Source organism: Cricetulus griseus, chromosome X (genome assembly GCF_003668045.3).
Source record: "Cricetulus griseus strain 17A/GY chromosome X, alternate assembly CriGri-PICRH-1.0, whole genome shotgun sequence".
NCBI lineage: Eukaryota > Metazoa > Chordata > Mammalia > Rodentia > Cricetidae > Cricetulus > Cricetulus griseus.
This window is the reverse complement of record NC_048604.1, coordinates 637602-661566: the sequence shown is the minus strand read 5'-3', so window position 1 is coordinate 661566 and position 23965 is coordinate 637602. Positions and strand designations below refer to the sequence as shown.

At 38.4% G+C, this 23965-nt stretch overlaps 1 protein-coding gene across 10 annotated transcripts in view; it reads right to left on the bottom strand.

Annotated features, from left to right (window-relative positions):
- Positions 1-10338: 10338 nt before the first annotated feature.
- Positions 10339-23965, bottom strand: part of F8 (coagulation factor VIII) — a 148975-nt gene continuing 135348 nt past the window's right edge. For 7 of the 10 annotated variants that reach the window (XM_027432495.2, XM_027432492.2, XM_027432493.2 and 4 more), the window contains 4 exons: positions 19406-19550; positions 18813-18961; positions 17865-18041; positions 10339-12101 (listed from right to left, as the gene is read on the bottom strand). In XM_027432495.2, the coding sequence (XP_027288296.1) occupies positions 11946-12101; positions 17865-18041; positions 18813-18961; positions 19406-19550 (627 nt within the window). In that variant the 3' untranslated portion in view covers positions 10339-11945. Of the gene's footprint in view, positions 12102-17864; positions 18042-18812; positions 18962-19405; positions 19551-23965 lie in introns of those variants that run through there. The other 3 variants (XR_003488308.1, XR_003488309.1, XM_027432499.1) reach the window with 3 other exon arrangements.

Genomic DNA, 23965 nt, shown 5'->3' with positions numbered 1-23965 from the left:
CCTAGTATGTGTGAGATCCTAGGATTTATTCCCAGCAATGAAAAAACTCTGTTGATCAGGGACTAAACAGAAATTAAAGTTTCTTTTGAGCTTAGAATATTTTTCCAAAGGCATTACAGATTACACATCGAAACCCTTTGATAATGGAATAGTTAATGTTCTAAAGAAGAGACCTTTAAGGAAGTGTTGAGCATTATGATACTGCAAACTTAATGAATTCATACATAAAGAGAACCTAAAAGGGAGGACACTACAGAAAGGGAATATGAAGTAAAGTTAGAAAAAGCAAGCTCATATCGGCAGTCTGAAGGACAAGCTGGAGCCCAGTAAGTTGATTTAAAGGTTTCATCAATTTTGTTACTGTTTTTAAATGTTTTTAATATTTTATTTATTATTATGTATACAACATTCTGCTTTCATGTATATCTGCACACCAGAAAAAGGCACCAGGTCTCATTACAGGTGGTTGTGAGCCACCATGTGGTTGCTGGGAATTGAACTCAGGACCTCTGGAAGAGCAGCCAGTGCTCTTAACCTCTGAGCCGTCTCTCCAGCCCCTTCTTACTGTTTTAAAGCATGATCTCACTATGTATCTTTGGCTATGTAGACCAGGTTGGCCTCAAATTCATAGAGATGTACCTACTTCTGTCTTCCCAGTGCTAGAATTAAAGATGTGTGCCACCACACCTAGCATATTTCAGTTCTTAAATACCTCCAAACTTTCAGATTTGATGTTGGTGTTATTTGCATGAGAAATTAAACTTCTTCAAATTGCTAAGTGTAGACCCTTCCTTGAATTTGGAAGAGCTGAAGGATCCAGCAGGAGCTGGAAGAGTTTCAAACTTGACCAAGGTCCTGTGTTCTTTAGGATTACTTATTATCTTATTCCTCTAGGTCAGAAAATTTGGAATTAATTAGCTGAATGGTTTTGGATGTTGGGTGACAGTACCAGGCTTTTTTTTTTTTTCTCTTGGGCCACCGATAATCTCCCAAATCATGACATGGAAACTCATTATTAGTTTTTTATCTTTAGTAAGCAATTTATTAAAGAGTAAAACATTTAGGGTGAGACAAACACATACCAGCTTAAAGATTTTCTTTTTAAATTCAATTTTTTTTAGTTTTAAAAATTTATATAATTCATTTTTTATTAGTTCAAATTAGGAACAAGCTTGCTTCACATGTCAATACCTTCTCCTTCTCCCTCCACTCCCCCCCAACATCCCACTTGCTCTTAGCCATCCCCCCCTCCACTCCCCAGGCAGGGTAAGGCCCTCAAAAGGGGCTCCCCAAAGTCCACCACATCATCCTGGGCCAGGACTAGGCCTTTCCCCATGTGTCCAGGCCAAGAAAGCATCCTTCACATGGGATGGGCTCTCAAAATCCCTTCTTTTTTTTAAAGACCTTACATATTTAATACAATGCATTACCCCTGTACAAATGGAAAAAAATTAAGTTCAACATTTCTAGACCAATATGGCTGTTGATTTTTGTACAATGCCAACTCAACATGGTAAACTGGGATACTTTTTTCCAAAGTTGACAGCACAGCTAAAGTTTCCAAAAATTCAAATTATATGTTTATACATATTTATATTTATATAAAAAGACCAATATGGCAGTATGTTATGCATCAATAGCAGCAACAGCTTTTCCAGGTTCTGCAGTCATTTGAACAAAATTGTAGAGACATCCAGTACTCTCCATTAAAAAAAAGTAAAAAACAAAATCCCAGAAAAAGAGCACACTTCTGTTATTCTTGTGGTACCTGGCACCATTTTTTTTAATTGGCTTCTCAATCATCATCTGGAAGGAAACCATTCTGAGCAACATCATTAAAAACAGCTCTGATAAAGCACGGTCACTACTATGTATCATAAAGCAGGTCCACATATGAGTGAGTACATATCATGTTTGTCTTTTTGTGATTGGGTTACCTCGTTCAGAATGTTTTTTTCTAGTTCCATCCATTTTCCTGCAAATTTCAAGATACCACTGTTTTTTTTTTTTCTGCTGAGCAGTACTCCATTGTGTAAATGTACCACATTTTCTCTATCCATTCTTCGGTTGAGGGGCATCTAGGCTGCTTCCAGTTTCTGGCTATTACAAATAATGCTGCTATGAACATGGTTGAACAGATGTCCTTGTTATATGAATGTGCTTCTTTTGGGTATATGCCTAGGAGTGGAATTGCTGGATCTTGTGGTAGACTCATTCCCATTTTCTTGAGGAGTCGCCATACTGATTTCCAAAGTGGCTGTACAAGTTGGCACTCCCACCAGCAGTGGAGGAGTGTTCCTCTTTCTCCGCATCCTCTCCAGCATAAACTGTCATTGGTATTTTTTATTTTAGCCATTCTGACAGGAGTAAGATGGTATCTCAGAGTTGTTTTGATTTGCATTTCCCTGATGGCTAAGGATGTTGAACACTTTCTTATGTGTCTTTCAGCCATTTTAGATTCCTCTATTGAGAATTGTCTATTTAGTTCTGTACCCCATTTTTTAATTGGATTGTTTGTGTTTTGGAGACTAGCTTCTTGAGTTCTTTGTATATTTTGGAGATCAGCCCTCTGTTAGATGTGGGGTTGGTGAATATCTTTTCCCAGTCTGTGGGCTGACTCTTGCTGACTATGTCCTTTGCCTTACAGAAGCTTCTCAGTTTCAGGAGGTCCCATTTATTAATTGTTGATCTCAGTGTTTGTGCTACTGGTGTTATGTTCAGGAAGCAGTCTCCTGTACCGATTAATTCAAGGGTATTTCTCACTTTATCTTCTAGTAGGTTCAGTGTGGCTGGATTTATGTTGAGGTCTTTGATCTATTTTGACTTAAGTTTTGTGCAGGGTGAAAGGCTTGGGTTGATCTGTAGTCTTCTACATGTTTGCATCCAGTTATGCCAGAACCATTTGTTGAAGATGTTCTCTTTGTTCCAGCGTATATATTTGGATTGTTTGTCAAAATCAGGTGTTCGTAGGTGTATGGGTTAATTTCAGGGTTTTCAACTCTATTCCATTGGTCTACCTGTCTATTTTTGTGCCAATACCAAGCTGTTTTCAGGACTATAGCTCTGTAATAGAGCTTAAAGTTAGGGATGGTGATGCCTCCAGAAGTTCCTCTATTGTACAGGGTTGTTTTGGCTATCCTGGGTCTTTTGTTTTTCCATATAAAGTTGAGAATTGTTCTTTCAAGGTCAGTGAAGAAATGTGTTGGGATTTGATAGGGATTGCATTGAATCTGTAGATTGCTTTTGGCAAGATTGACATTTTTACTATGTTGATCCTGCCTATCCAAGAGCATGGGAGATCTTTCCATTTTCGGGTATCTTCTTTAATTTCTTTCTTTAGAGACTCAAAATTCTTACGTACAGGTCTTTCACTTTTTTGGTTAGTGTTACTCCAAGGTATTTTATGTTGTTTGTGGCAACTGTAAAGGGTGATGCTTCTTTGATTTCTTTCTCCACCAATGTGTCATCCGTATATAGTAGGGCTACAGATTTTTTTGATTTAATCTTGTATCCTGCCACTTTGCTGAAGGTGTTTATCAGCTGCAGGAGTTCCCTGGTAGAGTTTTTCAGGTCACTTATGTAGACTATCATATCATCTGCAAATAGTGAGAGTTTGACTTCTTCCTTTCTGATTTGTATTCCCTTGATTTCCTTTTGTTGTCTTATTGCTCTAGCTAGAACTTCAAGGACAATATTGAAGAGGTATGGAGAGAGTGGACAGCCTTGTCTTGTCCCCGATTTTAGAGTAATTTCATTGAGCTTCTCTCCATTTAATTTGATTTTGGCTGTTGGCTTGCTGTGTATTGCTTTTATTGTGTTAATGTATGTTCCTGTTATCCCTGATCTCTTCAAGACCTTTATCATGATGGTGTGTTGGATTTTGTCAAAGCTTTTTTGACATCTAGTGAGATGATCATGTGATTTTTTTCCTCAGTCTGTTTATATGGTGGATTACATTGATGTATTTTCGTATGTTGAACCATCCTTGAATCCCTGGGATGAAGCCTACTTGAGCGGGATGGATGATTTCTCTGATGTGTTCTTGGATTCGATTTGCCAATATTTTATTGAGAATTTTTGCATGAATGTTCATGAGGGATATTGGTCTGTAGTTGTCTTTCTTAATTGTGTCTGTGTATGGCTTGGGTATCAAGGTTATTGTGGCCTCATAAAAAGAGTGTGGTAATGACCCTTCTACTTCTATTGTGTGGAATACTTTGAGGAGAATTGGTATTAGCTATACTTTGAATTTTTGGTAGAATTCTCCACTGAAGCCATCTGGCCCTGTGCTTTTTTTGGTTGTGAGACTTCTAATGACTTCTTCAATTTCATTATCCGTTATAGGTCTATTTAAGTTGATTATCTGTTCTTGATTTAATTTTGGTAAGTGAAATCTGTCCAGAAAATTGTCCATTTCCTTTAGATTTTCAAATTTTGAGAAATATAGGTTTTCAAAGTATGACCTGATGGTTCTCTGGATTTCCTCTGTGTCTGTTGTTATGTCCCCCTTTTCATTCCTGATTTTATTAATTTGCATGTTCACTCTTTGTTGTTTGGTAATTTTGGATAAAGGTTTGTCTATCTTGTTGATTTTCTCGAAGAACCAACTTTTTGTTTTATTGATTCTTTGTATTGTTCTCCTAGTTTCAATTTTATTGATTTCAGCCCTCAAATTGATTATTTCCTGGTGTCTGTTCCCCCCTGGGTGTATTGGATTCTTTGTTTTCTAAAGCTTTCAGTTGTGCTGTTAATTCTCTAGTGTGATTATTCTCCTGTTTCTTCATGTGGGCATTTAGCACTATGAACTTTCCTCTTAGTACTGCTTTCAGAGTATCCCATAGGTTTGGATATGTTGTGTCCACATTTTCATTGAATTCTAGGAAATCTTTAATTTCTTTTTTATTTCTTCCTGGACCCATGAATTGTGCAATTGGGTGTTACTTAATTTCCATGAGTTTTTAGGTTTTCTGTAGTTCTTGTTGTTGTTGAATTCTAATTTTAAAGCATGGTGGTCTGATAAGACACAGGGGGTTATTTCAATTTTTTTGTACTTGTTGAGGTTTGCTATGTTGCCATGTATGTGGTCGATTTTAGAGAAGGTTCCATGTGGTGCTGAGAACAAGGTAAATTTTTTGTTTTGGGGTAGAATGTTCTATAGATATTTGTTAAGACCAATTTCGCCATAACTTCTATTACATCTTTTGTTTCTTTATTAAGTTTCTGTCTGGTGTTCCTCTCCAGTGGTGAGAGTGGGATGTTGAAGCCTCCCACTATAAGTGTGTACAGTTTTATGTGTGATTTGAATTTTAGTAATGTTTCTTTTACAAACGTGGATGCCTTTGTTTTTGGGGCATAAATGTTCAGAATTGAGACTTCGTCCTGATGGATTTCTTCTGAGATGAGTAGGAAATGACCTTTTTCATCTATTTTGACTGATTTTAGTTTAAAGTCCAATTTATTGGATATTAGGATTGCTACCCCCGCTTGTTTCTTGGGTCCATTTGATTGGAAGATCTTTCCACAACCTTTAATTCTTAGGTACCATCTGTCTTTGAGGTTGAGGTGAGTTTCTTGTATGAAGCAGAAGGAAGGATTCTGTCTTCTTATCCATTCTGCTAATCTGTGTCTTTTTATAGGGGAGTTAAGACCATTAATGTTGATGGATATTAATGACCATTGATTATTGTTCATTCTTGTTTGTTTTTGATTTGGTGATGGTGGCAAGATTATGTGTGGGATTCTATTCCTTTTTTCTTTTGACTGTTGGTAAGTTAGGATTATCTATTGCCTATGTTTTTCTGGTTGTAGTTAACTTCCCTGGGTTGCAGTTTTCCTTCCAGAACTTTCTGTGGGGCTGGATTGGTGGATATGTATTGTTTGAATCTGGTTTTGTCATGGAATATCTTGTTTTCTCCATCTATAATGATTGAATGCTTTGCTGGGTATAGTAGTCTGGGCTGGCATCCATGGTCTCTTAGTGTAGATAGATATCTATCCAGAACCTTCTGGCTTTCAGAGTTTCCAAGGAAAAGTCAGGGGTGATTCTGATAGGTTTGCCTTTATATGTTACTTGACCTTTTTCCTTTGCTGCTCTTAATATTTTCTCTTTGTTGTGTATGTTTAGTGTTTTGATTGTTATGTGGCTAGGTGACCTTTTTTTGGTTCAGTCTATTTGGTGTTCTGTAGGCTTCTTTTATTTTCATTGGTATGTCTTTCTTTAGGTTGGGAAAGTTTTCTTCTATGATTTTGTTGAATATGTTTTCTGTGCCTTTGAGTTGGATTTCTTCACCTTCTTCTATACCTATTATTCTTAGGTTTGGTCTTTTCACGGTATATGGGATTTCCTGGATATTTTGTGATAGGGATTTGTTGGACTTAAGATTTTCTTTGGTTGATGAATCTATTTCCGCTAGTGTGTCTTCAACTCCTGAGATTCTCTCTTCCATCTCTTGTATTCTGTTGGTTATGCTTACATCTGTAGTTCCTGATCGTTTACCCAGCTTTTCTATTTCCAGCATTCCCTCAGATTGTGCTTTCATTATTGTCTCTATTTCAGTTTTTAGGTCTTGAACTGATTCCTTGAGAGATTTGTTGATATCTTATATTTTTTTGGTTTGTTTTGTCTTCAATTTCTTTAAGGGATTTTCTCATGTTCTCTTTGAGGACCTCTATCATTTTCCTGAAGATATTTTTAAGGTCATTCTCTTCTGGTTCTTCTACATCGTGATGTTGAGGTCTTACTGGTGTATGGTTCCTAATCTCCAGTGGTGTCATATTGGGTTTTCTGTTGTTGGATATGCTTTTACCTTGTCCTCTTCTCATCTTTTCTTCTCGTGGTTGTAGCAAGTGTTTCTTGTTCTCCTGGTGGGAGTGGGACCCTTGTGGTAGATGCAAAAAGATCCAATACTCTGATGTCGGTCCTCTTCTCATGAATGGAGGTGTCACTGTTCCCCGGTGTCGGCAGTGTTTGGGCGTGCTGGGTCCCTCCCGGTGGGCAGTTGGAGGCAGAGCTGTCACCAGGCCTCGGGGTGTCGGGTTCTGCTGCCGAACTCCTTCTGGCAGGCAGGTCGCTTGCGTCAGGTGACTCTGAGCAGGAGCCGGAAACAGCCCCTGGCCTACCTGGGCTGGTGGATGGAGGCCAGGCTGCCTCTGGGTGTTCGGTGTTCGGAACCTGCCGCCGCCGAACTGGGTCCAGCATGCAGGTTGCTTGCCTCAGATGACTCTGAGCATCGATGACAAAACCTCATTATTAGTTTTGAATGCTGGGCCTTAGCTTAGCTCTTTTCTGGCTAGCTCTTTTAACTTAAATTAACTTGTTTTTCTTCATCTCTTTTTGCCTCAGGGATTTTTACTTTTTTCTGTATATCTTACTTTCACTGCTTCTCATGTCTGTCTGTCTGGTGGCAACTGCCTGTTTTCTTGCCCTGGGTGTGTCCTTCATTTTCTCCTCTTCCTCTTCCTCCTCCTTCTCCTACCCATCCTAGATTTCTCCTCTTATTTATTTTCTCTGCCTGCCGGTCCCACTTACATTTTCTCTGCCTAGCTATTGGCCATTCAGCTGTTTATTAGATTTAGGCAGGCAAAGTAAAACAAACACAGGACATCTTTACATATTTAAACACTCATCCTTTCATCATTAAAGAAATACAGCACAGACAAATGTAATATATTGTTACATGGTTAAAGTAAGATTCTGCAGCAAAACAAATGTAACACATCTTTACATATTTAAAACAACATTTTACAATAGGTGACCACCAAACAGAGGTAACCTGTACTTGCATTAATGCTCTGATATCACTGTGTCAATGATTTTATCATTGACTTTTTGGTTTTGTAGGGAAATTTGATGGGGCCATGGAGCACAAGAATAAGCAGAATAAATAAATGAAGTATATGTGTTCTCTTCCATTCTTTGTAACAGTTTGTACATGGTGTTCAGAATAGAAGTTCAGAAAGATTCATTGGGAGTATGGAACAGGAGATTACTTTGAACCAGAAAAGGGCAATGGCACTCATAGACAACAAACAACTAGAGACTCTATGATTTCCTTTCTTATTTACGCTACCTTCTTGTATTAACCAGCCATCCATCCCAAAACTAATGATGTAGAAGGAAAGAAAATGTTGAGATAGTTTCTTGGTTCATTGCTATCTAGTAAATTTTAACAATTTCAATTTATTAGCAGAACTTTACTGTTCAAATTCATTGTAAAGTGTCCCTTTCAAATGCAAATACAAGTCCAATGAACTAATATGTAAAACTACAGAACTATACAAATTATGTTTTATAGTTTGTACCTACACATCTTTCTTTTCATAACAGTGGAAAGGATGAATAAAGATAATTCAAGTTTTTCAGGACTATTTTACACTTCTTGACATGGTGTATTGCATCAACATTTTCTACCTTGTGTATGCGTGTGGATGTTTATGTTTGTGCAAGTGCACATGTGTATTCCTGTGCATAGGTCATAGGGTAACCTTGAGTGTTGTTCCTTAGGGACCATTCATCTTAGTTTCTTTGAGACAGCTTGTGCTGCTAGCCTGAAACTCGCCATATAGGCTAGGCTGGCTGGCCAGTACGCTCCAAGGATTCTCCTATCCCTACTTCCTAACCACAGGTTACAAGCACATGCCTCTATGCCCAACTTTTTGTTTTTAATGCAAATTCTGGGGGTCAAATTAATATGCTTATGCTTTTAAGGCAAGCACTGTACAAACTGAGTTATCTCTGCTGCCCAATATTCTTGAACTTTTAGGTGAAAGGTTATTTCTTTACAGTACATTGATATTCCACTGTAATCTGGCTTCCATTGTTGCCAATGATGTATCAGTCAGTTTTATCTTTTTTTTCAAAAGTTATTCCTTTCTTCCCCGTCTTCTCTTGTCTTTCTTCCTTTCTAAATACCAACTTCTCATGTCCCATCTCTCTATAGGCTCTTGTCACAGACTGAAGCTCCACTTGTGATTTTCCTTTCCTCTCTCATAAATTATATCATACCTTGATTCAGAATATTTGTTTACTGTGTGAAGCTGTGTCTATGTTTTGCCTCACCTGCCTAAGGCCACTGATTGGTTTAATAAAGAGCCAAATAGCCAATAGCTAGGCAGAAAAGGATAGGCAGGATTTCCAGATAGAGAGGGGGAGGGAGCGAGGGAGAGGGAGAGGGAGAGGGAGAGAGAGAGGGAGAGGAAGAGGAGAGGAACCTGGGCATGCAGGGGACACCAGAGAAACATAGAGCAAATCAGACATACAAAATGAAATTGAGGTAAAAAAAGTGCTGATATCCCCTTTGTTGAGCTGTTTCTTTTATGACTGGATCAATTTCGTGTAGTCAGTGTGGCCTTGAACTAACAGAGATTTGTCTACCTCTTAATCTTGAGTTCTGGGAGTAAAGGTGTGTACCACCACCACCGTGCTCTAGGGCTTCTGGGATTAAAGATGTGTATCACCACTGCCTGATTTCTGTCACTTGAGGCTGGCTTTGCTTTCTGAATCCTCAGGCAAGCTTTAATTAATCCTCATTAATAATGTAATGCCACATAAACCCTTTCCTTTTTATTTAGACAAAAGGGGGAAATGTTGCAGAATATTTGTGCACACTGCAAAGATGTGTCTTTGCCTAAGTCACCATCTGATTGGTTTGTAAAGTGATGAATGGCCAATAGCTAGGCAAGAGAGAATAGGCAGGATTTCTTGGGAGAGAGAGGAAGAGGAGGAATTTAGATCCTCAGATTCACCAGAAAATGTGAAGAATTTAGACATATGGTACAGAACAGAGGTAACTGAGTCATGTGGCAGAATGTAAATTAATAGAGACTGGTTAATTTAAGTTAGAAGAGCTAGTTGGAAAAAAGCCTTAGCTATGGCCAAGCTTTCATAATTAATATTAAGTCTCCCTGGTGTTGTGATTGGGGATCTGGCTGTCCCACAAAACATAATCTGATAAGAAAGCTTCCTACAAACAACCCTAAGATAAGGTCAAGCTTTCATATTAATAAGAAGTCTATTGGGGAGCTGGCAGTCTGACAAAAAGGACCAATTACACTTTCTTATTCTGGATTCAATTTAATCTGGTGTTACAACACACAAATTGGGTTTTCTAGTATCCTCTATACTAATGAATGCCTTTATTTGTTTTTACATATAATATTTTAATAATTTATTGAGAATTACACACATGTATTTTGATCATATTCATTCCACATTCTCCCATCTCCTCTCAAGTCTGCCCTTACCCTCTTATACCTTACAACTTCATTACTTCTTTATTTTTAAAGTATCAATCATTGTTCACATTTTTATTTCTAGTATAAAAACAATTTTCAAAGGCATTTATTTGTATGCATCAATGTTTTATTTAACTGATGTCTGAAGACAAAACAGATAGTTTCAAGAACGTTTGAGAAATAGTGCTGCATCACCAATGGAAAAAGACTGTCAAAATCAGATTATTTTTAGATATAAGTGGTTAGAATCTTATAGGCAATAAAACCATATCATCTGTAGTTTTGTCATTTGTGGATAATAACAGTTGTGACAGTGGTATCATAATTCTCAAAGAGGTCACAGAACGGTCAAGTAGGAATACTAGAAAATGCACTAGGATGAAACAACAGCCACATGCATTCTTTTGCTTTTTCTGAGACTGAGATACATTTTTTTCTCTCCTATTTTCAAATCATCCTGGGCTGCAAAGTTTGAATGTATACTCTGGTGGACTATCATTTGCTACCATGGTGTGTTTCTGTAGTATATATGTAGAAGTATAGATGTAGTATAGATTTGTTTTCATGTAGTCCCATCTGTTGATATTTGGGGTTAGTTCCTGTGCTGTTGGTGTTTGATTAAAAAAGTTCTTGCCTGCCCTGATATCTTGAAGGGAACCCCTGTATTTTCTTCTAAAAGTTTCAGTGTTTCAGGTTTTAAATTAAGGTTTAAATGAAGGTAAAGTGTGCAGGAACATGGATAGACTTAGAATGTATATTATTAAGCTAGGTCATACAATCCAGAAAGGAAAACCCCTACATATTCTCTCTCATATGCAGAATCTAGCCAATAGCATATGTATATATGTAAACAAATGTACATCTGGGTACTATATAACATTAAGAAAAGAGATCAAGAAAGGGTAAATATAAGGGAATTAGGAATGACTGCAAGTAATGGACATGAGTTATTTAAGAAGGGCATAAGCTGATTGTTTTTCTAGTTTTGATTCTGACACAGAGTTTTTTTTGTTTGTTTTGGTAGTGCATAAAGTATATTTGATACTGAAAGTATAAAATTTAGTGTGATGCTTTACAACTTCCATTATGAATCTCTTGAGACTTAAGTTTTCATAAAATGTAGAATTAATAATTTGGAGTCTTTCAGAGTAGAGTCATATATGATTGTACGGTTTTAAAAATGATGGGGGCATGAGCAGTGGGGGGCAATACGCATGTGGAAACTTTAGAGAGATGCTGGTCTTGAATTGGTGAGGGGATATCCTTGTGGTTTGAAAAGAAAGGCCCCCGTAGTCTCATATATTCAAATTATTAGTCATTAGGGAGTAGAGTTACAGGGAAGGATTAGGAGGTATGGTCATGTTGTAATAGGTGTGGCCATGTTGGAGGAAGTGTCACTGGGGATGGACTTCGAGGTTTAATAAGCCCATGCCAGCCCCATTCTCTCTCTTCCTCCAGTCTGTGGATCCAGCTGTAGAACGCTTATCTATTTACTTCTCCAGCACCATGTCTGCCTACATGCTACCATGCTCCCCACCATGACAATAATGGAGTAAACCTCTGAAATTACAAGCAAGCCACAATCAAATGCTTCCTTTGATAGGAGTTGCCATGGTCATGATGAATCTTCACAGAAATAACACACTGACTAAGACAATCCTGGAGCTGAAGAAGGAGGCAAAGGGTAACAAGCAGAGGATGCAGAAACCACCTCAGTACAGCGGCTGTGCTTCACATCCCAGGATCTCAAGCCTAAGGGCAATTTGGTGCTCCCAGATCTGGGGGTGAATTCGAAGATATCTAGTGAGTAATGGTGGGTCTAGAGAATTTACCATAGGTGTGGATGAGTCCTGATTGCCCCGAAAAACCTGAAAGAGAATAGATACTATTTATTAACTGACTGACAAAACAAAAGTACCATTTATACCACCACATTCTTGCTAGAAGCCTCAAGTTCAGTTTCTCATTGCTCTGTCACTCATCCATATCTCCTCTCCCTCATGGCCCTTTCCCCTCTTTTCATCTGTCATAATGCTTATCACAACATGTGAGTGACTTACTTTAATTTGCTTTTAGCATTTTAAGATTGAACTCTGGGAGATTAAATGAATCCATGGACCAAAAAGTTGTTTTGACTTGTAGAATTGAGATCAAGCCACTTATCTGCTATGTAGGACTGCTCTAGCTAAGCCTTACATCTGAAATATTCTAACCCATGTCCAAAAATCTCAATAAAACAAAATGCTTTGCCTGAGGTCATAAACAATATTCCTGTGCCAGGTAATCTGGAGGTGGGAGTCAGGACTCAACTAGTTGACTCCACAGTCACTGCTGTAAGGTGAGTTATAGCACAAAAATTAAAAGACCCAGAAACTGATACTGGGGTTAAAGCTTCAAGCTGAAGATCAGAAAAGCAAAGCAGCCAAGCCAGTAGCTCTTCCGTCTACCCAGCTGAAATGGCAATCATGTCTCCACAAATCCTCAGAGGCAAAAGGCTCTGAATTCCTGTCTCCTCCTTATATTCATTTTTCTTCCCAGCCATATCACTCCTGTCTCTACCTCTCTAGTGGTGGGATTAAAGACATGTGATCTCAGGTGCTGAGATCACGTTTGTATGAGCTGTTTCTTTCAAGACGGGATCAATTTTGTGTATTCAGTGTGGCCTTGAACTAATACAGATCAGCCTACCTCTTAATCCTGAGTCCTGGGATTAAAGGTGTGTATCACCACTGCCTAGCTTCTGTAGATAACTAGTATGGCTGCTTTACTATTTTGATCTCTAGTGGCTTTAATAAATCATAAGCAATATAATACCACAATGAGTATATAGTAAATGGTAGGTAGTGTTATTAGTCACATATGCTGTTTTCACACATTTTAGCAGCAACACAACAAAGTGTGTAACTTTACAAGACAGGGTGAGGAAGAGAGAAATTTGGGAATAAAGTCCAAGATTCAAGGTGTCTTGCCACATTGAGATACTGGAGGTAAATCCACTTGTAAGCCAGTCATATTTGAGGACATAAAAGTATGTTGTAGAATATTATTTTAAGTTGTGTTATTTTTGTGTATGTTGCATTTAACTCTGTGAAGCTGTGATGCTTTGCCTGTCTAAAACACCCGATGGTCTAATATAGAGCTGAACATCCAATAAGTGAGGCAGGAGCAAGGGTAGTCTAGGTTGGCAGTCAGAGAGTATAAATAGAAGGAGAAATGAGGAAGGGAGGGAGTAGCAAGAGAACAAGGAGAGGAGGACATCAGGGGCCAGTCACCCAGCCAGCCACAGAGAAAAAGTGAAAGTAAGATATACAGAAATAAGAAAGAAAAAGTCAAATAAGTAAAAACATCTCACAACAAAATGGTGCACCAATGTGGGACTAGGATATCCACCTAGAACCTGAGAAAGCTGGAAAGAAGACACTGCTCCTTTAAGAGGCAATGCTGTTTAGCTGGTAGTGCTAAAGAGAAGCTAGAAATGGCAAGTTAAGTAAAAGCCACTTGTGGCAATTCAGGTACTGGCTTCATAGCTAGAAAGGTTTAGGACAGTTCTCAGCCATGAACCTCCAACCACACTGTGAGCTCTAGGCTTGGCTTTTCCTGACCCAAGAAGTAGGTGGAGCCAGCTGATAGAGTTGTACTTGGAGGAGCCACATGTAGCTTAACTTGTTTGCTCGTGCAGTTTGCAAAGACTAGAAGAGATACTCAGTAAAAGAGATCCAGATGGAAAATCCTCTAAATAGGTTCCAGGGTGTTTTACAATGTATATAGGCTTAAAAAAAAGAAAAATGGTATTGACATTTATAGAAAGAAAGAATTGTGAAAATTAAGTCTGTAAAGAGACAGTAAAAGTAATATCAAAGAAAAAAGCCACATAAAATGGGAAATATACAGGGAGTCTGAATCCTGTATAATATTGTGATGATTTTGAATTTTTTGATTGCCGAAAAACAACAGACAGTTACGAAGAGACCTAGAATTGAAAGAGTGACTGTGGAAATAAACCAGCCTAGTTATTTTAAGAATGCCTTAACTCTAAAAAAGTAAAAAATGTATTTGTCAAATGGAACTAAAAAAATGGTTTGGAAAGCAGTTTTGCTTTTGTTTCCACAGGAAACAAGAGGCTATGGATTTAACCCAGGTTGATTTGGATCTGGTCTGATCAAGGGAGACTCCTGAAACTTGAAAGGTGACAATTATCAACAAAGGTAATAACTGTTCTTCCCAGGTTGGTCATTATTTCAAATTTCCCCTCTGGAACCCTAAAAACACTTCACCCCCATTCAGCAAGAAGAAGTCCAGAAAATATAATGTCACATTCCCAAGACAAAAGGAGTATGGGGGGGTCTTTGGTTATTTTGTTGGTCATGGATGTTTGTTATAATTTAGAAGGAGAGACTTCATCCTGTTGCTGTTCGAAGCAGAAACAGACACCCACAGCTAGGCACTGACCCACACTACTGGAATTCAGTTGTGGAAAGGGAGGAGGGTTGAGCAAAGGAGCCAAGACAGGGCTGGAGAGACCTGCAGAAACAGTGGACCTGACCTGGCAAATGGAGACCCTTGTCATAAAGCTGGGGAAACAGTATTGGACCAAACAAAGCCCTCTGAATGTGGGTGCCAGCTAGGAGGCTAAGACAGTCTATGGGACCTCTAACGGTGGATATATATATATATATATTATATATATATATATATATATATATATATATATATATATGTCTACTGTTGTTTAAAGGATTCTTGTATATTTATAAAAATTTAAGGTTATTTTTGTTGCAACAAGTTGTATGTATGTTTCTGCTCTTGTGTAAGGTATTGTACCTAGGCAGTTCATTTAAAAATTCAGGGTAAAATTCTAGTTTTGAAAGCTACTACTATGAACTATTTATGATAATCAAGAAACACAGGTCAGTAGTTAGTCATCAATAATAATCAAATTTGTAGATATGTTAGGTATGCTTCCATATCATATAGATGTATTTTAAATAGATGATCCTCAAAACTTTCAAAGATGTACAAAATATGGCATGTTTAAAATTTTTGTTGGCCGGGCGTTGGTGGCGCATGCCTTTAATTCCGGCACTCGGGAAGCAGAGGCAGGTGGATCTCTGTGAGTTTGAGACCAGCCTGGTCTACAAGAGCTAGTTCCAGGACAGCCTCCAAAGCCACAGAGAAATCCTGTCTCGAAAAAACAACAACAAAAAAAATGTTTTGTTATCCCCTTGATCTCCTTTATGACCCAACTGGGTCATAACTTCTGTTATTTCCTTTGTCTCTTTGTTAAGTTTCTGTCTGGTGGTTCTGTCCAGTGGTGAGAGTGGGGTGTTGAAGTCTCCCACTATAACTGTGTGAGGTCTTATTTGTGATTTGAGTTTTAATAATGTTTCTTTTACAAATGTTGGTGCCTTTGTATTGGGGCATAGATGTTTAGAATTGAGACTTCTTCCTGATGGATTTTTCCTGCGATGAATATGAAATGACCTTCTTCATCTCTTTTGATTGATTTTAGTTTGAAGTTTAACTTGTTAGATACTAGGATAGGTACCCCAGCTTGTTTCTTGGGTCCATTTGATTCAAATATCTTTTTTTTTTATTTTATTAGTTCAAATTAGGAACAAGTTGATTGAAATATCTTATCAAACCCTCTACTCTGAGATAATGTCTGTCTTTGAATTTGAGGTGTGTTTCTTGAATACAGCAGAAGGATGGATTCTGTTTTCGTATCCAAACTGTTAGCCTGTGTCTTTTTATAGGCGAGTTAAGACCATTAATATTGAGGGAAATTAAGGTCCATTGAGTGTTTATTCTTGTTTGTTTTTGATTTGTTGTTGGCAGTGGTATTGTGTGTGTGGATTTACCCTCCTTTTCTTGGCTTTTGGTAAAGTGGGATTATCTATTGCCTATGTTTTTGTGAGTGTAGTCAATTTTCTTAGGTTGGCGTTTTCCTTCCAGTACTTTCTGTATGGCTGGATTAGTGGTTACATATTGTTTAAATCTGGTTTTTTTTTTGTGGAATATCTTGTTTTCTCCATTTATAGTGATTGAAAGCTTTGCTGGGTATAGTAGTCTGGGCTGGCATCCATGTTCTGTCAGAGTTGGTAGAATATCTATCCAGGTCCTTCTGGCTTTCAGAGTTTCCATGGAGATAGGTTTGCATTTATATGTTACTTGGCCTTTTTCTTTTCTTGCTCTTAATATTCTTTCTTTATTCTGTACGTTTGGTGTTTTAATTATTATGTGACGAGGGGATTTTCTTTTGTGGTCCACTCTATTTGGCATTCTCCAGGCTTCTTGTACTTTCATTGGCATGTCTTTCTTTAGGTTGGGAAAGTTTTCTTCTATGATTTTGTTGAATATGTTTTCTGCGCCTTTGTATTGGATTTTTTTCACCTACTTCTATACCTATTATCCTTAGGTTTGGTCTTTTCACGGTGTCCCATATTTCTTGGATGTTTTTTGTTAAGGATTTGTTGGACTTAAGATTTTCTTTGCTTGATGAATTTATTTCCTCTAGTTTTATCTTCAGCAACTGAAATTCTGTCTTCCATTTCTTGTATTCTGTTGGTTATGTTTGCATCTGTGGTTCCTGATTGTTGACTCAGCTTTTCCACTTCCAGCATTCCCTCAGTTTGTATTTTCTTTATTGTCTCTATTTCAGTTTTCAGGTCCTGAACTGTTTCCTTCAGCTGTTTAATTGTATTTTCTTGGCTTTCCTTGATTTTTTGCATCTTTTGGTTTGTTTTTTCTTCCACTTCTCTGAAGATTTTCTGATTTCCTCTCTTAGGGTCTCTATCATCTGCACGAAGTTGTTTTTAAGGTTGCTCTCAGCTGCTTCATCTGTGTTGGGATGTTCAGGTCTTGCTGGTGTAGAGTCCCTAGACTCTGGTGGAGTCATATTGGTTTTCCTGTTATTGGATGTGTTCTTATATTGTTGTCTTCCCATCTCTTCTTCCAGTGAGTGCAGGTAATGTCTCTTCCTTTCCTGGTGTGTATGGGTCCGGAATTGTCTTCATTTGGTTGCAATTGACTCCAATACTCTGATGAGTCTCAAGGTGGGCGCAGGCAGGTCTGAGGCACTTGCTCTCCAGGTGGGTGAGAGCAGGACTGGGGCAGAGATGTCAGTAGACTCTGGGTTGCTTGGTCCTCAGGAGCCAAGTCGACCTACCTGCAGACCCCTGGGCAGGAGTTCCCCGAGTGGGAAGGCAGAAGTTGGGCCCAAGTCAGAGGCCAAAACAGCTCACCCCTGCACTCTCTGCACTCTGCACTGCTCCAGGGCAGAGAAGCCCAGCAATCTCAGCATGTGTCTTCCACTTTCATGTGCAGCAAATTCTTAGTTGTATTTTGTTCTTTCTTTGGAATTTTACTTCCTTGCTTGCAGTTGCTGTGTTCTCTCAGAATGTCATTCACAGTGTTCTGTTAATGTATGGACTTAGTAAAGTTTGTTCTGAGAGGGTGGTCACAAATCATTCTAGTTCTATCTTTAAATGTCAAGATCTATGACAGGCATTATGCCTTTCATTAATTTTTTTACGGCAGGGTCTTACTCTGTAACTCAAGTTGGCCTTGAACCAAGTGACAATATTATAGGCTTGAGTCACCATATCCACTGTACCTTTCTTGTGAGAACATACCTTTACTTTGCCATTGTGTAAAATGTGAGTCCAGTGATGGCCATCTTGACTGCTGGAGATAAGGAACTCTTTCACAAACATGCTGGTAAAGAGAGATTTCACTCCCTGGGTTATTATTCCAGTGACTTTCATTGTCTTTTGTAAGTCCACTTGCAACCATTCTTTTGGATCATTCACCTGAGGAAGAGATATTGGAATAATATTTCCTTTGTCACTATTTGCTTCCAGAAATTTACAACTCTCTTTTTAACCACACTGCAGTTCTTACTACCATAGATAATGGTTTGCCTTCTTTCTTTATTTGACTAAGAATCCTGAGAGCCACATTTTTCAAAATTATTTGTTTTAATCTTCTTGGGTCACCCACTTAATAAGTTCCTAGAAAGTGCCAAATGAGTATCTACTAGAATATAAAGCCTGGCAATATAATAGACAAACTCTTTCATTCAAAATAATAATACTCTGGACTTTAAATTTTTTATTGCATTTACTTATTTGTTCTGGTGTGTGTAGTGTGTGTGTGTGTGTACACTCATGGGCCATGGAGCCTGTGGGGGGGTGAGGACAAATTAAAGGAGTTGGTTCTCTCCTTCCCCTATGTGAACTCTAAGGACTGATCTCAGTTCATCAGGTTTGGTGGCAAGCACTTTGATCTGCTGAGCCATCTCACCAACTCTGTATTGGGCTTTAGCTACCATGATGAGTTCACAGATATTAGCCTAGTATTCTTCCAGGTAGTTAATTAATGATCACTTCTTTCTTCAGTGAATGCTGTGTAAAATCACATGGTATATCAACTAAATGCCTGTGGAGAATTGTTGACCTCCCTAAACATTCTTCTTAGGAACAGTGAAAAGAACCAACTATGAAAAACAAGGGCTTATCCTATTTTTCCCAGGCTCTATTATATATTTTTTATTAGTTAAGTGGTAAATATGTTGTTCTTACCTGAGGTCGCCAGGCATTAGTCCTTCCCTGGAGGTGAAGTCGAGCTTGTGAAGGATACCAACTGGCAAACATATTGGTGAAGTAGGATGAGGCAGTAATTTGTGTATCTGATATTACTTTATTCTCCATTCCCAATGGTATGCTACAACCTCAAAGAAACAAAATTGCAATGTTGTCACATGGGTAGGCTGCAGCCTAGGTTTCACTGACTGGACTGCCTTCAATCCTCTAGAGATATTGTCATCATGATAATTTTCAGGCATCAACTTTTACACAATTTCTGCCGTTGCTAAAATGCCTAGATTTTGTTGTCAGTTTTGCTTATCACTGCTTGATTTTAATTTCCTTGTTGATAGAAGTATAAGAGATGACTGCTTCTGATGAACCCTATAGTTAGTATAACTACAGTAACAAAGTCCTATTTTTTGTTTATTTCAGGATTGTGCTGGGGTTTTTGTTGTTGTTGCTGGTTTTTTATCAGTGACAGTTCTGTATTCTGTGATAGAAATCCTCCTCACAGTCTCAGGATAACTAAAACAGGTATTCTACTTTTGGTTGAGAAAGAAAAGAATATGGGACGACTTGGCACTTACTGTTTAAATCACAGCCCATCAACTCCATTCGAAGAGTACTGCGGATACTAGAATGAGTGGGATGTAAACGAATATACCGAGCAATAATTGGAGGATTAAAACTATTGTGCTTAATCCCAGATGAATCCACATTGCCAAAGAAGACCTATTATAAGAGATTATCAAAAATATGTGGAAAGTAAATACAAAGAATAAGGAAAAGTGGTTTTATTTACATTTTCCTTCTGGCATTTTTTTCAATATACTGAATAGATAGATGTATGCATGGTATACATGAAGTTTTTTTAAAGCACCAAGAGGAAGAGTAGAACAAGGTAGTTCAGTGTGGTCTAGGTGAAATGAAGTGGTTTTCTACCTTGGGTACTTCATAAAAGTTGAGGAAGCCATTAGCACTTTGTAACTCCAGCACAGCATCACAGAGCAATCAGAAAGGCGGAGTTTGAATAGTTACACCAGTAAGCTGGTGAAATAAGAGATATCTAGCTCTCATTTCACAGGAAAAACAATTTGCCAGGCATCTTGGGATGCACATAGGAGGCTGAGAAACACTATGGAATCACCAAACCAGGTATAGATGTTTGACATCAGCCTACTGCCTGTAATCTTGATTTTACACTCAGAAGTAGACTACATTTTGTGGACTGAGATACAACCCCACTCATGTGTAGTCCTAACACTAGCCCTATCCACCCAACTACTTTGGAAGGGCCATTTTCATCAGCACCCCTAGTAACATGTAGCTATTGTTTGGGTTAGTTTTTTTCTTAATTTTGTGTGTTGGTGCTGATGCTGAATGTGGTGGTATTGAAGTGTTGTGGTAGAGGATAAGAAGCTGGCCTGCTTAGTCTTAAATTATTCAGTTTGATAAAGCAACAGTTTTGTCCTGAGCTACTCCATTTTGAGAGTAAGAACCAAGTGATAATGATTCTATATCTTGTTTACACAAGTGATAACCACTATTTGACAGAACACTAGGAGGCATAAAATGACAATTTATTTACACCAGTAAATAATATATCCAAATATATTAAGACATACCAGAAACACCAGGCACATGAACTAAACAATACAACCACATAGAACCCCCTTACTTGGGACAGTGGAAGAAGGAGCACCTCAAGACCAATGTGTGGTAAGCACACTAACCAGTCACAAGGTCACTTGTCATGAGTCTTGTCCAGGAACTTTGCCACATCAAAAGACTCTGCCTCTGTTCCTGAGCTCAAGCTGTAGTGCAGTTTCCAGTTTCTCCTGATTGTGACACTTGGCCAACATCAAACTAACAGCTAAAATGTCTTGTCAACTGTAACTGCATCTGACATTTCTGCAACTGAAAACAGCTCTGTTCTGTGCTTCATAAGACTTCTTATTTGGTCCCCTACAGACTATCCCTTGCAGTTTGCATCAGCTCTCTTTCTATTACTTCAAGATGGTATCTCTGAAATCTACAGGCTCTTTAACCATTTTTAGTCATTCTGTAACCTTCATATTTGTTTATTATTGTGTGAAGTATTAATACATTTTTCTGAGAATTAGTAATTATAATTATATTAATAATCAAGAATTAATATTAGTAAAGATAGAAATAAAAGAACCCATTTTTTTCCAATAGCCAATTATCAAGGTAAATTGGAACTACTTGCCAAACCATAGCTAATAAAATCAACATAATTTATGAATTTATTTTTCAATAAATTTAGACCTTGTAGAAAGATACAAAAAGTCCATCTAAATTTCATTTTTTGTTCTCATAAAATTTTTTTTCAATAAATTTTTTTTATTTAGAAACAATCTTATTTTACATATCAATCCCCCATTCCCTTTCCCTCCCATCCTCTCATGCCCCCCACTGACCCCCCAACCCACCCCCCAACTCCCCAAGGATAGTGAGGCCTTCCATGAGGGATCATCAAAGTCTGTCACATCATTTGGGGGAGGGCCTAGGCCCTCCTTGGTGTATCTGGGCTGCAATAGTACCCCTCCACAGGGAATGGGCTCCCAAAGTTCATTTGTGCTCTAGGGATAAAGACTGGCTCCACTGTTAGAGGTCCCATAGACTGCCCAGGCCTCCTAACTGGTACCCACATTCAGAGGGCTTGGTTCTGTCCAATGCTGGTTCCCCAGCTTTACGACTAGGGTCTAAGATTTTTCTTTAGATTTTATTTAAATTAGAAACAAACTTATTTTTCATACCAATCCCATTTCCTTCTCCCTCCCATCCTCCCACCCCCATCACCCCCCCATCCCATCTCCCATCCACTCCTCAAGGATGATTGAGGCCTTCCATGAGGGATCATCAAAGTGTGTCACATCATTTGGTACAGGACCTAGTCACCCCCTACCCCCCGTGTATCTATCCATCTAAATTTGTAGCATAGCATCTTCATGATAGGTAGGCAAGGAATTAGAGAAGTGGGAGAAAAGACAGATTCTTTTTTTTTTTTTTTTTTTTTTTTTTTTTAGTTTTGCCTGCATGTATTTCTGTGTAAGGATATCAGATCCCCTGCGACTGGAGTTATAGAGTGTGTGGGTGCTGGGGATTGAAACCAGGTCCTCTGGAAGAGCAGCCACTGCTCTTAACCACTGAGCCATCTACCCCGAACCTGAGAAGACAGATTTTGTTTTGTTTTGTTTTTTTTGGTTTTGTTTTGAAACAAATTTTCTCTGTGTAATAGCCTTAGCTGTCCTGGAACTAGCTCTGTAGACCAGGCTGGCATTGAACTAACAGAGATCTTCCTAATTGAGCATCCTGAGTGCTGGGATTAAAGGCATGCACCACCACCACCACCACCACCACCATCAGGCAAAGACAGGTTCTTAATGAAGCAGTTAAAATTTTTTTAAGATTTTATTTATTTATTTATTATGTGTACAACATTCTGCTTCCATGTATATCTGCACACCAGAAGAGGGCACCAGATCTCATAACAGATGGTTGTGAGCCACCATGCGGTTGCTGGGAATTGAACTCAGGACCTCTGGAAGAACAGTCAGTCAGTGCTCTTAACCTCTGAACCATCTCTCCAGCCCCAGTTTAAAAATTTTTAATGCCAACTTTCTCAGCAGAATGCAATTTTCAGGCCTATTTAAATAAAACCCTTAATAAACAAAGACTTGATACTACTTCATTCTTTGTTATTTTCCTAAATGGCTTGCCTTGTCCTTCCTTGCAAGATATAATATCCTTTCCCTAAACTCTGGTTTCATTAAAAATTTCCTTAACATTTCTTCTGGTCTCTGGTTCTTCTTCTGGGAAGGTACTCTAGGAAATGTGTCCCCAACCTTTAAGGCCATACCACAAAGGATTGAAGTGACTCCAATTATCCATTAATAGCAGGCCCTTTGAGAGATAGAACCTAAGCCTGGCATGATGGCATGTAACTTTAATTCAAGTACTCAGGAGCCAGAGGTGAACTGATTTCTGAGTTTGAAGCTAGCCTGGTCTACTTCCACTTAGGGAATCTACGACAGCTGGAGATACACAGTGAGATGAGAGGAGAGAGGGGGCAATGGTGAGAGGAAGAGAAAGAACCTAGTAAGAGGACATGGGGGGGCATTGTCTTCAGATGGAATTGGGGTAGTTCTTGTTGAATTCTTGTTCTTATGCAAGATTAAGTTGTCATAAAAGAGAAAACCTCATCCTGAATCATTCTCTTATTCCCTATATTGCCAATATGATCTTTCTCATAGATACTTCTACTAATGTGATGCTATGTTCCATCTGGATCTCAGCAGAGATGAACAGAAGCTAATACCATGACACTGAACCTTTAGAAGTATGAGTTATACAAATATCTTGAATTTATAAAGTTCTGAGATATTGTAGTTTGAATGCAGATGGCCTTCAGAAGCGTTCATGTTTGGAACATTTGGTCTCAAGCTGGTGGCACAGTTTTGGAAAATTTTGGTAACTTTGGGAAGTAAAATCTTGATCCAGGAAGTAAGTCACTGGGGTTTTGGCCTTGAGGTTTACAGCCTGTCCCTACTTCTTTTCTGCTCCCTCCTTCCCAATGCAATGTTATTAGTGTGACAGATCGTTAGTATCCGGATTACATAAATAAGTAAAAAACAAAAGCAAAACAAAAAGCACCTTATATATTGAGAAAACAAACAGCCAGTGTGCCCACCTTTAATTTTAGCACTCTGGAGGCAGAGACAGGAATATCTCTGTGAATTAGAACAGTGGTTCTCAACCTATGTGTCACAATCTCTTTGGGGTTACAATCAGATATTCAGCATATCAGATATTTATGTTAAAATTCATAAAGTAGCAAAATCATAGTTATGAAGCAGCAATGAAATAATTTTATTTTGTGGGTCACCACAACACAAGGAACTGTATTAAAGGGTCACGGCATAAGGGAGAGTGAGAACCACTGAGTTAGAAGCTAGCCTTGTCTACATAATGAGTTTCAGGCCAGCCAGGGCTACATAGTGAGGCACTGTCAAAAAATACAAAAAGAAAGAAAATGAAAGAAAAATTAAAAACCACCAAAAGAAGGGAAAAACACTCAATTGAAAAATACAGCATGTAACTAAAATGAGAGTTCTCAAAAAGTG